At 40.6% G+C, this 15,108-nt stretch overlaps 1 protein-coding gene across 2 annotated transcripts in view; it reads right to left on the bottom strand.

Moving 5' to 3' along the window:
- The window catches only part of MCM8 (minichromosome maintenance 8 homologous recombination repair factor), a 46,222-nt gene that overhangs the window by 16,387 nt on the left and 14,727 nt on the right, over positions 1-15,108 (bottom strand). For both annotated transcript variants that reach the window (XM_003821352.5, XM_008974818.3), the window contains exons 9-13: positions 10,638-10,789; positions 10,199-10,394; positions 6,189-6,219; positions 5,009-5,149; positions 170-311 (exon numbers count right to left, since the gene is read on the bottom strand). In XM_003821352.5, coding sequence (XP_003821400.2) covers positions 170-311; positions 5,009-5,149; positions 6,189-6,219; positions 10,199-10,394; positions 10,638-10,789 — 662 coding nt within the window. The remainder of the gene's footprint in view (positions 1-169; positions 312-5,008; positions 5,150-6,188; positions 6,220-10,198; positions 10,395-10,637; positions 10,790-15,108) is intronic.

The raw sequence follows: 15,108 nt of genomic DNA, 5'->3' as shown, positions 1-15,108 counted from the left end.
AAAATGATGATACTGCATTTCCAATCATTATTTCTGACAGTGTCAACTTACTGGTTAGGACTTTGCTATCTAAATGTTTCTCTTAAACAGAATGTAAAGAAATTAACTGAAAAGGAAAAGGCTTTTCAAAAAGTCCCAGAATCACTAATTATTCCCTTTGGCCTCTCACCTTGATCACCAAGTACCAGGGCACCAGCTTCCAAAGCAAAATCTCCAGAGGAACTATCTTTTGAAAGAGTTACCGTCAGACCAGAGGTGGTCGTGGTGTTACCACAAACATACACGCCACGTGGGGCAACATTGCACGCTGCCTAAGGAAACAAAAAGTTTAAGAGAATCATCCAAAGTAAAAGGGAAGTAATAGCTAACAGCAGTTGCTCACAAACGTTAGGTATATGCTAGGTATTCTTTTAAGAGCTTTAGTGTACAAGGTGCACCATCACCAGCAGAGAAAGGTATTATTATATCCTGATTTACTGATGTCAAAACCAAGGCCAACAAAGAGTGAATGAGGAACTACACAGCTATGAAGGTGGAAAGTCAGGATTCAATCAAACCCAGGCAGTCAGATTCTGAAGTCTGTGGTCATATAAATACTCAACACAATTCCAATTTATGCTTCATTTTCAAGTTCGAAAAGCAAAAACATGAGTACCAATTTTAATTTTGAAGGTTCCAATGCTTCTTTAAACATCAGGTAATAAAATGACTTAATACATGCTCACCTTCTGAGCAAACATGCTATAACAGGCCAGAAAAGTAAAGAGCACAAGAGTTAAAAGCATAGCTCTCTGGAGTCAGACAGACCTGTTTAAATCGTGGCTCCACCATGCACCAGCTGTGTGGCTCTCAGACCTCTCTGAGCCTCAGCTTCCTTATGTTTTATCACAGCATTGCCCTGAACAATAAATGAAATCATGTATGAAAGGCATTTAATTTGGTACCTGGCACATAAGTGCCCAATGTAAAACTGCCGTGTATGGCAGTGCACTGCCCAATTCCAGGGGACAGTATTCACATCTCGAACACCCACTGTTATCCTATGCTGCTGGCTCAATAAATAGTAATTATCATTATTTTTGTTACTTATATAGTCTTTCCGAGAAACCTTATAACACACAGAGTATGATGGTTTACTAGGTGGTAAGAAGAAAACACAAAAATATAAAGTAAATGGTTCATAACAGTTGGTGTTAGCCTAATTTTTAATTTGTTTTGTTATATTTATTATTTTTGAGGCAGGGTCTCACTCTGTCGTCCAGGCTGGAGTGCAGTGGCACAATCCTAGCTCACAGCAACCTTGAACTCCTGGGCTCAAGTGATCATCCCACCTTGTGATATCCTACCTTGTTTTAACCTGAGTGACTCTCTCCTAGCAGAGAGAGAGCCGGACAGACTCCAATTTAGTTTCTTCACTTGTAAACCCTTTCACCTCCCTCCAGGCATAGCTAGTGTAAAACTGACTCAAAGCACGTCTAGGAATGCACCTGTTGATGAGATGCTGAGGCGAGTTGCACCAGCAGCTCCTGGGGGCACGCGCAGTGCATGGCACCCAAAACCCCTACATTTATCTCTTTGTGATAGTTTAAGCCCCTGTACCTGGAACTGATTATTTTTTTGTAACTGCATTTGTAACCAATAATTTTTTTAACTTTCTGCCAGTTCTGCTTCTGTAAAAATTGCTTCAGCTAAAATCCCCCCTCCCTATTTAGACCATGGTATAAAAACAAAACTAGCCCCTTCCTTGGGGCTGAGAGAATTTTGGGCGTGAGCTGTCTCTGGGTCGCCGGCTAATAAAGGACTCTTTAATTTGTCTCAAAGTGTGGCGTTTCTCTATAACTCGCATGGTTACAACAACCTCAGCTTCCCTAGTAGCTGGGACTATAGGAGCATGCCACCATGACTGGCTAATTAATTTTCTGTAAGAAACAAGGTCTCACTATGTTGCCCAGGCTGGTCTAAAACTTCTAGGCTCAAGTGATTCTCCCACTTCAGCCTCCTGAGTAGCTGGGACTATAGGCACATACCACCACACCTAATTTTTTTTTAAATTGTTTTTAGAGATGGGATCTCACTATATTGTCCAGCTTGGTCCTCCTGCCTTGGCCTCCCAAAGTGTTGGGATTACAGGCATGAGCCACTGCACCCAGCCTGTTAGTCTCGTTTTTAAAAACCCTGGCTTAGTGTGGCTTACATGCCATACTCTATACTATTTAGGATGTTTAATTTCCACTAACATTACAGATTCTATTTTTAAATTGAGCCAAAGGCATTATTCCAGGTCTGAAAAACAAGAAAAACTGCCAATGTAACTTCTTGGTATTAACACTTTCAATACCACTAGACACATTTTAGAACAACTATCTGCCAAGAAACATTTATTAAAAAAAAAAAAAAAGGCCAGGCGTGGTGGCTCATGCCTGTAATCCCAGCACTTTGGGAGGCTGAGGCGGGCGGATCACAAGGTCAGGAGATGGAGACCCTCCTCGCTAACACGGTGAAACCCCGTCTCTACTAAAAATACAAAAAATTAGCCGGGCGTGGTGGTGGGCGCCTGTAGTCCCAGCTACTTGGGACGCTGAGGCAGGAGAATGGCATGAACCTGGGAGGCGGAGCTTGCAGTGAGCCAAGATCACGCCACTGCACTCCAGCCTGGGCGGCAGAGCGAGACTCCATCTCAAAAAAAAAAAAAAGAGAGAGAGCAAAAAAAGGAAGTTTTATATACTGCAAGCAGTATGTATAAATTATGAGATTTGTACAGATAAGACACTCTAGGGGTTAAAACAGGCTCCCACCTATAATTCACTAATTCCAAAGTTACACACACAAACATGTATAATACCACACAAAAGACAGAAAAGAAAGCTGTAACAATTCAGATCCCCACTTGCATCTTTTCCTCCATATTCTAAACATAATGTTTTCTTTTCTTTTTTTTTTTTTTTTTTAAAGACAGGGTCTTGCTCTATTGCCCAGGCTGGGGTACAGTTGCATAACGATGGCTCCCTGCATTCTCCAACTTCTAGGCTCAAGCAATCATCCTGCTGCAGCCTCCGGAGTAGCAGGGACTACAGGTGTGCACCACCATGCCCAGCTAATTGTTTTATTTTTTGTAGAGATAGGGTCTCACTTTGTTGCACAGGCTGGTCTCGAACTCCAGGCCTCAAGTAATCCTTCCGACTTGGCCTCCCAAAGTGTTAGGATTATAGGCGTAAGCCACTGCACCCAGATTCCTGTTCATGATGAGCTTTGTTTCACCTGTAAGGGGTACCCTGAGCCTCTGTTGTCAGGCTACATTGTAGCGAGGTCTCAGAGCAGAATTTATTTTTTAAAAAGTAGCCCCAGATGGCCAAAAGGAACCAAACATAGATGAAATATCTATGGAATTATAATAATATCTAGGAATTAAAATGACTGGTTTAACACTCAACCACAGGCAATAAAGGATGACTCAGATATGAAGGACAGTGGGTTTATAATGTAATGACAAGATCAAAGCAGTTCTCAAGGCTGGCTGCATATTAGAATCATCTGTGGACTGCTGTACACATATAAACACTAGGACCCTAATAGAAACTCTTAACTCAATTGGCTTGCAGTGGGCTATGGTATTTTCAAAGAGCTCCAAAAGTAATTAAGATGTGCAGCCAGGGTCCCAATCCTTGGAAAAAGATTTAGGAGCCACACTACTACAACTTACTAAAGGGCCAGAGAAGCCCTGGTCAATTTTCCACATCGAGTGAAGAAGGGGGCCACAGGCATTTTTAGAAAGCACAGTGGCTGAGCACAGTGGTTCACACCTTTAATCCCAGCACTTTGGAAGCTAAGGCAGGTGGATCTGCTTGAGCCCAGGAGTTCGAGACCAGCCTGGGCAACATGCCAAAACCCCATCTCTACAAAAGAAGCATTAGCCAGGCATGGTGGCACATGCCTATAGTCCCAGCTACTTGAGAGGCTGAGTTGGAAGAATTGCCTGAGCCCAAGGTGGAAGCTGCAGTAAGCCAAAGTTGCGCCACTGTACTTCAGTCTGGGCAAAAGAGGGAGACCTTGTCTCAAAAAAATCAAGTAGAAAGCACATTACGGCTGGCTTACCGGGTGTCACTTTAAGGAAACTACAAGCATACCAATAAGCAGCACCTTCTAAAGCCATCATAAAACCCAGGAAAGGAAAACCACTAGGCTCTGACTGGCAGAGGCAGAATTTTCTTGGGGATCTGCAAATGACCGATCACAGCAGTTGCCTTGCTTTGGGCCGAGCGTGGTGGCTCACGCCGGTAATCCCAGCACTTTGGGAGGTTAAGGTGGGTGGATCACTTGAGGCCAGGAGTTCAAGACCAGCCTGGCCAACACAGCAAAACCCTGTCTCTACTAAAAATACAAAAATTAGCTGGGCGTGGTGGTGCGCACCTATAATCCCAGCTACTCAGGAGGCTGAGGCACAGGGATTGCTTAAAAGCGGGAGGCAGAGGTTGCAGTGAGCCCAGATCATGCCACTGCACTCCAGCCTGGGCAACAGAGTGTGACTCTGTCTCAAAAAAAAAAAAAAAGGTTGCCTTGATTTGGACTCAGAAGCAGCGGAGATGTATACAGACAGATCCCACACCTTTAGCAGACTGTTCTTAAAGCCCAATACAGTGTTTATGTACTTGTATGAGGGAGAATAGGTGACCCTGCTTTAACTCCCCTGAACTATTCTGTTCATAGGTGAGGTCACATAACAACAACAACAAAGACTAGCAAAACAATGGTTAGAGAAATGGTTAATATTTCCTAATAGTTGATGTCTCAACAGACCAAGATGTTTGTACAGCCTCTGTAACAGGAGACTGGCTCAATTTAAAAATATGGTCAGATGTAAGTTACATATTACTCACACAAATTCCAATTCATTTACACCACCTAACCATGTCCTCTGGAACACACACTACATGCTTTGAGAAAATTCACTTGTGAATTATTAACGCATTTTACAAGCAAAAGAACAAACACTAAATGACTGATTGTCTACCTGTAGCATCTGACTTTTTCCTAGGCCTGGATCTCCAACAACAAGGATGTGTGGGTCTCCCCGAATTGGAATTCTGTTTTTGTCATCTGCGTATTTCTGGCTTCCTCCAAAGAGTGCTAATGCCAAACCTGCTTTAACAAGCTCAAGTGCGAAAAAAGAACAAAAAACAGAAGTAAGGAAAACATAAAGGTGACTAGTAAAGGGGGTATTCCTCCTTCTATAATATTAATTTGTTTGGGGATTGTTTTAAAAGCATGATAATTTTTTTCTAAGAAAAGGAAGTCTAAAAACAAACTTCTATCACGTAAATGATTAAAAAGTAAAAACTTGAAAGCATATAAAATCAGAGAGCTATCTTAGAAATTACTAAGACCTACCTTGCAAGGCATAAATCCATTCCACAAAAAAGAGAAATATTTGTTTTTGCTTTAATACTGGCAGTGTCTAGTCACTTTAAAAGCCCATTTCTTACCAAAAGTAGCTGGGTCTGGTGGCGCATGCCTGTAGTCCCAGCTACTCAGCAGGCTGAGGTGGGAGAATTGTTTGAACTTGGGAGGTGGAGGTTGCAGTGAGCTGAGATCGCACCATTGTACTCTAGCCTGGGCGACAGAGCAAGACTCCATCTCAAAAAAATAAATAAATAAAATAAAAGCCCATTTATATTTACTCTAGTTGGTAAAAGTTTTTTCTTAAAAGGAGCTATATGGCTGACACCTATAATCCCAGCACTTTGGAGGCTAAATTGGGTGGATCACTTGAGGCCAGGACTTACAGACCAGCGTGGGCAACATGGCAAAACCCCATCTCTACACATCTCTACAAAAAATACAAAAAAATTAGCTGCACATGGTGGTGCATGCCTGTAGTTCCAGTTACTCAGGAGGCTGAGGTGAGGAGGATGACCTGAGCCCCAAAGCTGGAGGTTGCAGTGAGCCATGACTGCGCCATCACACTCTAGCCTGGGTGACAGAGCGAAACCCTGTCTCAAAAAATTTAAAAAATTTTTTAAAAAAAGGAGCTATAGTTTGCTTGCCTCCCATATCATTAATTTACAAATAAAGATTCATATTAAGATATAAATAACTGGCCAATAGAAATTTGCTACTTTCTGTAAAGTTTTTATATGTTATTTTTGCTAACCTTATATACTTTTTGAGTAAAGATAAAGTAAAATACTTACTTCATGACCAAAAATGACAGGGCAAAGCGAGCTGAAAAACAGAACACAACTTATAAATTCTAATTTATACTTCATTGATCCATTAGGAGATCTCCTTTACAATTTGTTTAACTTGCTTAATATCAACAAAGACAAATGTAAAAAATTTACATCCCCTCAACTGAAATTTTATTCTTACAGTACATTTCTCAAAATTCTTGGTTAATCTATAAAGGTTAGAATTTTTTAAAAACTCTGCATAAGGAAAAGAGGATACTTGCAAAGCATCTTAAAGTAACTAAATACAATGTTGCTCTTCTTACACAACTAGCCTTAAAATGCGTCACAATCATGGTCTTCCATTTTAGGATACGGGATTATATTGTATTTTATGTGAACAGACATCTTGAGACTGTGCAGCCAAGTCACTGAAAGGAGACTAAGAAGTGAACTCAGTATATAATACTCTAAGATGGGATAAAATTTCATTTTTTTCAGTTCAAGTCAAAAGGTCAAATTAAATAAGAAAATGAGGCCGGGTGCAGTGATTTGTAGAACCAGGAAGTCCAGAAAGGTGGGATAACTAAAGCATGGGCTTCCAGCCTACAGGTAAATCTAAACATTTTCTGGTTGACAATTGGTTGAGTTTGTCTAAAGACCTGGGATCAATAGAAAGGAATGTTTGGGATGCAAGAGGTTGTAGAGACCAAAGTTTTATCATGCAGATGAAGCTTTTAGCTAGCAGGTTTCAGAGAGAACAGGCTGTAAAATGTTTCTTATTAGATTTAAAATCTGTGTTGATGTTAATGCCAGAGAGGTATAATAAGGCATGTCTGACCCCCACTTCCCTTTGTGGCCTGAATCAGTCTTTCAGGTTAAATCTTAAGAGCCCTGGCTGAGGAGGAAGTCTGTTTAAATGGGTGGGGGGCCTTGGAATTTTATTTTTGGTTTACAGGTTCATGCCTGTAATCCCAGCAAGCACTCTGGGAGGCCAAGGTGGAAGAACTGCTTCAGCCCAAAAGTTCAAAACTAGCCTGTGCAACAAAGTGAGACCCCAATATCTATAAAAAAAAAAAAATTAAAAATTAGCCAGGCGTGGTGGCACACACCTTTAGTCCCAGCTACTTGTGAGGCTGAGGTGGGAGAATAACTTAAGGCCAGGAGTTTGAAGCTACAGTGAGCTCTGATTGTGCCATGGCAATCCAGCCTGGGCAACACAGCAAGACCCTGTCTCTAAAAAAAATTAAGAGAAAGAGTATAAAACAGTACATTTATATTTGTCAATTTTATAAACAAGGAACAAACAAAAATAGGGTGGGAGAGAAAATCAGGAGTAAAACGTGAGTCTTTATTCCCTTTTAATATATGTAAACACAGAAGGAGGTGGTGGTGTGCTCATATCCCCTTGGCACTCACTGTTCAGTATGTTCCGGCTTCCTACTGGCATCTGCACCTGTCTGCCAAAGACCTTTCTATGGCCACACAAGCATCGCCGGCAGGCAGGATGGGCAGGCCAGAAGTGCTGCGGTGTTTAATACTCCTGGGGGCAGTCCCAAATGTAGGCCCTTAAATGGACAAATACTGAAGCTGGCTTTCCACAGTGGAGTTTTCCACTGGCCCAGGAGGATTATGTCCCAGATGCTAGTGGGTCACCTGTTCGTTAAGGCACCTACACTGGCTGCCATCATTTCCCTACCAGTAACTCCAGAATCACCTCCCAAGTAAACTATGTTGATCCAAATCATTGCTTCTGAAGGAACCTAAACTAAAACATAAACTTCTACTGTCACCTAGGCTGGGTTGACAAACTTTTTCTTAAAGGGCCAGAAAGTATTTTCAGCTTCACAGGCTATACTGTCTCAGTCACAACTATTCAACTTGTAGTGTGCAAGCAACTGTGAACAGTAATGTAAGTAAACTGGGTGGGGCTGTGTTTTAATACAATTTGACTTACAAAAACAGGCAGCCTGCCTAGTTTGCCAATCTCTGCTAGACTGATAATAGAGGACCATGAAAAATTCTAGTTTTGATGCTGAAATCACAAACATGGAGGGGGAAAAAGCAAACTGTGGGAAGAAAACTAAAGTTTTCCATACTTACTCTTCTATAAGTATGGGAGAAGAGGGACCACTAAAAATGTTCAGTTTTAATTTACAACTGTTAAGAGGAACCAAAGATGTTTGGATTGTCGACCAGGTTGCTTCCTTGGCCACCTGCTCAAAGGACTCACTCCAAGACCACCCCAGCAACCCTAAGTTAGAGCAGCCTCTCTTCCAGGGTGGGTCTGAATGGCTTTTATTCAGAGGGAAGTAGGATTTAAGGACAAAAAACCCCTGTGGAGCACTATTCTTTACTCAGTCAGCTAATTAACATATTAAAGCCAGAAAGAAAAAGCATCAAATCCTCTTACAGACCTGAGCCTACTGAACAGCAAAGCATGACAAAATCTTTTTTTTTTTTTTTTTTTTTTTTTGTGAGACAGTCTTGCTCTGTTGCTCAGGCTGGAGTGCAGTGGCGCGATCTCAGATCACTGCAACCTCCGCCTCCCAGGTTCAAGAGATTCTCCTGTCTCAGCCACCCAGGAAGCTAGGATTACAGGCACCTGTCATCATGCCCAGCTAATTTTTCTATTTTTAGTAGAGACAGGGTTTCACCATATTGGTCCAGTTGGTCTCGAACTCCTGACCTCAGGTGATCCACCCGCCTCGGCCTCCCAAAGTGCTGGGATTACGGGCTTGAGCCACTGTGCCTGGCCAAGATCACTTTTTATAATATAATGCATTTCAAAACGTTCTCAGTTCTTTACCTCTCTTAGATATATCTATTATTCAGTCTCTCTCATTTTCTCCTATTTCTTCAAAATTACCCCACAGTTGTCAAAAAATTATCAAAAGTAACAGTATGTTGCAGTAGTTATGTTAAGTACACTATAAAATCCCACTTAATCTTTAGAACAACCTTCTGAGGTAAGTCTTATTATTTCCATTTTAAGGTGATACAAATAAAGGGGAAATTAAGTAATATGTCCCAGATCACACTGGAAGTAAATGCCCAAAGCAGGAGTCTAACTTAGGTTTGTCTCCAAAGAAAAGCTCTTAACCACTAAAGCAAAAAATGCCTATACTTTGCTGCTTCTCCACGGCATGGCAATAGCATGGAAATAAAATTATCAAATACTTTTTGAATATATGTTAATTCGATTTGAATCTCTATGAGCAACACCCTACATAGAACTAATTGAAATGGCTTTGGAATTCACTGTTCCCTCACTCTTCCGTTGAGCGACAAACTTCTTGTATAAGACAGTAAATATTCTGTATTGTTTAAACTAGAAATCAGCAAATTTTTTCTATAAAAGTTTAAAGCAAAAATATGTGAGCCATATATACATTCTCTGTCACAACTATTCAACTCTGCCACTGTAGCACAAAAGCAGCACACTATGTAAATGAATGAGTGTGGCTATGTTCCAGTAGAACTTTATTTATGGACACTGAAATCAGAATTTTTTTTTTTTAAGACAGAGTTTCACTCTTGTTGCCCAGGCTGGAGTGCAATGGCACGATCTTGGCTCACTGCAATCTCCATCTCCCGGGTTCAAGTGATTCTCCTGCTTCAGCCTCCCGAGTAGCTAGGATTACAGGTGCCCACCACCAAGCCTGGCCAATTTTTGTATTTTTAGTAGAGACAGGGTTTCACCATGTTGGCCAGGCTGGTCTCGAACTCCCGACCTCAAGTGATCCGCCTGCCTCGGCCTCCCAAAGTGCTGGGATTACAGGCGTGAGCCACCATATCCAGTTGAAATCTGAATTTCATATAAGTTCATGTGTTGTGAAATATTCTTTTAATTTATTTCAACCATTAAAAAATATAAAAACCATTCTTAGTTCATAGGCCATACTCAAGGGGATGGAGTGCTGGATTTGGTACAATGGTTTGCCGACCATTTTGACTAGTTTTTTGTTACCTGTAGCCAAGAGAACCCCCAACATGCATCTATGTAATAAAATTTCAAATGACAGCATACATACTTGACAATGAGTTTAAACAGGTTTTCTTCAGCTTGAATCTCTTGGATGGCATAAAGGTCTTTAAGTGAGAACTCCATCAACATTCCACGCTTACACCCATCCTCAGAAGTCTTTGTTTTCTGTCCTTTGCTATTACTAATAGAATTTGCTTCAATATACAAAAGGAACATACACTTGTCATTCTTATTTCGAGAACCTGTAAATTAAAAGTGTTAAATACAATAGTTGGTATTTTCATTTTCCCTACAATGACTCAACTAGAATATAAAACAAAGTCATAGGGAGCTACAAATACATGTTTTTTTTAAAAGGGAATATTTCATCTTATGTAAGCAACAAGAAATTCCTCAAATTATTTGAGGTTCAGGAGCATCTTAGAAAAGATGAACGTTGATGAATCATTATTGAGAGACAAATAATGAAAAGAGTTGTACCATACCTTCTTCCGCATTTGAGACTTTGACAATTCCAGTAATAGTCACTGTGTCTCCCGGGACACAGCTATCCACAAGATCATGAACAAGCTCACATTCTATTGTTCGTGGAATCCGACCTGCTTCTCTCTGATCATCAGACATCAACTCCTGGATTCTAAAAAGTTTAAATAGTTTTCAGTTAGAATACTTACTTTGGATGGTTTCTGCAAGATATTAACTATTCAGGGTTCACATGATGCTGAGGAAGATAAAAGCAGATTTGCTTATTAACAGTTTAATGGTATATCTAAAATTACTTCAGCAGTTTCCAATTCAAGATAGCCAAATGAACATATGTATTTGCCTAGCCTCCCTCCAAAATGTCCACCAAAATGAGTCACTAAAAATTTGGGGGTATGTAGAGGTATCATCAGCAAATGAGATATTAATGAAATTTTTGAAAACGGCAAATGGTAAAGATGGATAAAACAAAATAAAGTCCAGAATACACATGGGCAAAAGCTATAAGCGTACAAGAAAAGTGGGACCCAACATTCTTAGCAGAGCCCCAGAGAAGCTTCCAAGTTGGATGTGGCAGGAATAGAGAGCAGGAGTAGATGGCTGGAAGAAAACAGTAATCAACAGAAAGACAAGTCATTGAATAGCTGTTGAGAATTTTTGGAGAAGGTGAGTGGACAGGTGGGTAGGGGAAGAATGCGTACTTTATCATCTGGCAAAAACCAGAGCACTGTTCTAAGGAAACAAACCCATCCCTTCTATGAAGGGAGCTAAACTGTGCAGTGAGAATATCAGAGCTTCAGAATAAAGATTCTTCATTCTACCATTTGAGAAACCCAATTCCAATTCAAAAACACATTCATAAAGCAAAATCTGATAGCCCAAACCCCTATCTTTGTATTCAGAGGTAAAGTCTTGTGAGAAAAAACTACTACCTAAAAAATTGCAAAGGAAACCTATCCTACCTACTTCAAATACTTTCTCATTCCTCATCAGACATTTGAAAATTAAATGGCAATAATTCAGGGAGTATTAAAAACAAACTGCCTAAGAGTTTTGAGAAAATATTGCCATGATAAAACAGGAATAAGCCACTACAAAAAGGGAACTATGGGGAAACAAGTACAAAATCAACAAAATTTAAAGCATGTACATAAAAATCAAGCATTTATAGAGAAGACATAAGAAAAAGCCAAAGAAATCTAGAAAACAGAACAAAGAAAATGAAAGAATGAGGAAAAAGTTAAAACAAATAATCCAAGGAATGCATCTGATAGGAAGCTGAGAAATCAGTCAGATATTCTAGAGTTGAAGACAAAAGATCCTGCCAATCAAGCAGGATAGAGACAACTAGATACACTTTCACTGTTTCACAGCATGATAGATAAAATGGTTACAAAGAGGAGGAAAAGTCCAGTCCTCAAAGGAATGAGAATCAGATGAGCACCAGACCTCTCATAAACAGCAGAGAAAATTAAAACCAAATAGACTTCAATAGCTAGCAAACTCTTAGCCAGACTAAGATCCAAATAAAGACATTTTCAGACATGCAAGGGCTTAGAACTTTTTACCTGTCCTGTATACTTTCTGAAAATTTACTTGGGAATATTCCTTAGAAAAAAATGCAATGAAGCAAGATCCCAGGATGAAGCAGGAATGCAGGTCTGGAGAACTACTGATCCAGACTCAAGCAGAAGGAAAGTGTGTTTTTTTGTTTTTGTTTTTTAAGAATAAAAGGTGGATTCCATGTATTCCATAGTATATTGAAGAGAGAATGGAAAATTTTGGTGAAATGGTACAGGCATACTCTAAGAAGTAAAACCAGCACTTAGAAACCTTAGGAAAAATAAAGTACTAAATGACAAAGTTACAGTCCAAATATGATGCACACTAAAATGTGGGATAATTCCAAATAACTAGCAGAGTATAAGAAAAGATAATTTGATGCTTGAGTCATTTTCATTTAAGGGGTAAAAACCAACAAAACAAAACCCAGTGACATAAATTACAGCTCCTTTGCTTGGCATTTGATCATTCACTTGGTTCTTTGTTGAGCTATATTTACATTTTTATGTTAATAAAATGGGAAGGGAAAGGAGTAGAAGGACCGCTGTAATAAGGACTTACCAGACGAAAAGGGGTGTTTGATATTGGGACAAAGCTGGAGGTTTTATGTTAATTATTGTGGTAATAAAGTTAATGGCCCCTAAATTGGAAGAGACAGTGGAACGTGAAGATGGTTAGATCCACAGAGGCTTGTGCATGTGCTAGGTTTTTTGCTAACGGGGGATAAACCGTCCAGCCAGTTCCAGCACTGGCTTCGACCACTGAAGACGCAAGTAGGAGTAGAAAAGATGGAGGGAGAAGTCAGAAGCTCATATTATTTATCCCGGGGAATGCCATATCGGGCATTTTTATTAACATAAAAATGTAAATGCCTGTTTATTGTTTTTGTTAGACATGACCTATAAATAAACTCTGGAAGACATTATAATTAGAAGACAAAAGGTAAACCTTGACAATTTAAAGTAATGTCGGAACTGAGAAAGTCTAGAAGATAAAAGAACAAGTATGTTTCTAATGTCCTGAGCTCACATAGAATGACTGCAGTAAAGCGAAGGATGAAAGACACAAGAATGATATCTAAAGTTATGTATAATGTAACAGCAAGTTGTGGGGACTGTGCCTTTCCACACTGATTGAATTTTTAAAAACATGCACATGTTATTATATTAAAGCTTTTTTTACTTAATAATTAATGTAAGTACAATCATTGAATATTAAAATAATAACTTTGGAATACATTCATCATACATCTAGACTACCTCTCAATGTTTTTCAGGTCATGGGCCAGGCGCTGGCATCCACCTAACGTGCACGACTTCAAACCTTGCTCCAAAGATCACTCACCACTTCACAATCAATTCACCCCCCCACACCCACTTTTTTAAGATGAGTCAAGTGCAGTAGTGAGAAGGGAGGAAAGAGTAGAACAAGAAGTTTGATCTGTAAGTGACTGTGAATAATCAACTGAAATAACTTACTACCTCCAGACTAACCCTTTGTCCCTCTTAAGTGGTAAAAGTCCCACAGACTGGGTTGGAAATCAGGCTCTACTATACTCATAGGCCACACGATCATACTCAAGAGTCTTAACCATTTCCTCTTTTATAAAATGGGGTGTTTGTAAAGATCTCACTATAGTACAATTAATTATTATATATGTTGGTCTTAATTTTTCAGGGAAGAAGGGGGTGAAGCAGTTAGCAGCAGATCATCTTATCTTTTCCCTAGGTTCTTAGTTCTTAGGACCATCTCATTTCAGCCAGGTTTGCTAGAGAGCACTGACTTCAAAACCATTCATTATTTTATATTTAGGGATGAGCTATAGATCTACAGCTAGAAAAAATGTAATCAATTATGGGATGAAAAATACATACACAAAGAAAACTCTGACTTGCAAAAAAAAAAAAAAGCTATTAAAAAACCCTATAGTAAAATGCCCCATTGCAACATTGAGAACATAAAATGAAACATGCCATTTCAAAGGAAGTCTTTATTTGAAAACTTCAAAACAATATTATTTCTATCACAGCTCAATATGGAATGAAGCATACAGCTTTGCTTATGGCCTGTATCCAGTTCAATTAATCACATAATTGAGATATAAAATCAACTATTTCTCATTAGGACACAATATTTGCATAATGAATCCTTTCTGGAATCTGACAGAGAATAAATTTCAAATAAAGACAATTAGGCTAGGAGCGGTGGCTCACGCCTGTAATCCCAGCACTTTGGGAGGCTGAGGCGGGCAGATCACGAGGTCAGGAAATCAAGACCATTCTGGCTAACACGGTGAAACCTCTAAACTAAACCTCTACTAAAAATACAAAAAAATTGAGACCGATCACGTGAGGTCAGGAGTTTGAGACCAGCCTGTCCAACATGGTGAAACCCCATCTCTACTAAAAATACAAAAAAAAGGGACACGGAGACCGGGCTGGAGCCAGACGAGCTGTCGGGTGGCGGCGCCGCAGCCATGGAGGGAGGCGGCGGCGGCGGCTCGGGTGGCTGCGCTGGGAGGCGGCGATGAGAGGCTCGCACGCCTCCAGCCCGGCCCCGGCCCCCCGGGACGGAGAGCCGAGCAGCCCCGGCTCTGGGCTACGGACTATGGGCGAATAGCTCTGACCACCCGGCGAAGCATGCCGCCTGCCTTAGGCCTCCCAAAGTGCCGAGATTGCAGCCTCTGCCCGGCCGCCACCCCATCTGGGAAGTGAGGAGCGTCTCTGCCTGGCCGCCCATCATCTGCGACGTGAGGAGCCCCTCTGCCTGGCTACCCAGTCTGGAAAGTGAGGAGCGTCTCTGCCCGGCCGCCATGCCATCTAGGAAGTGAGGAGCGCCTCTTCCCGGCCACCATCCCATCTAGGAAGTGAGGAGCGTCTCTGCCCAGCCGCCCATCGTCTGAGATGTGGG

This window comes from Pan paniscus, chromosome 21, assembly GCF_029289425.2.
Source record: "Pan paniscus chromosome 21, NHGRI_mPanPan1-v2.0_pri, whole genome shotgun sequence".
NCBI classification, from domain to species: domain Eukaryota; kingdom Metazoa; phylum Chordata; class Mammalia; order Primates; family Hominidae; genus Pan; species Pan paniscus.
The sequence above is the reverse complement of the archived record's forward strand: the minus strand, read 5'-3'. Positions and strand labels throughout refer to the sequence as shown.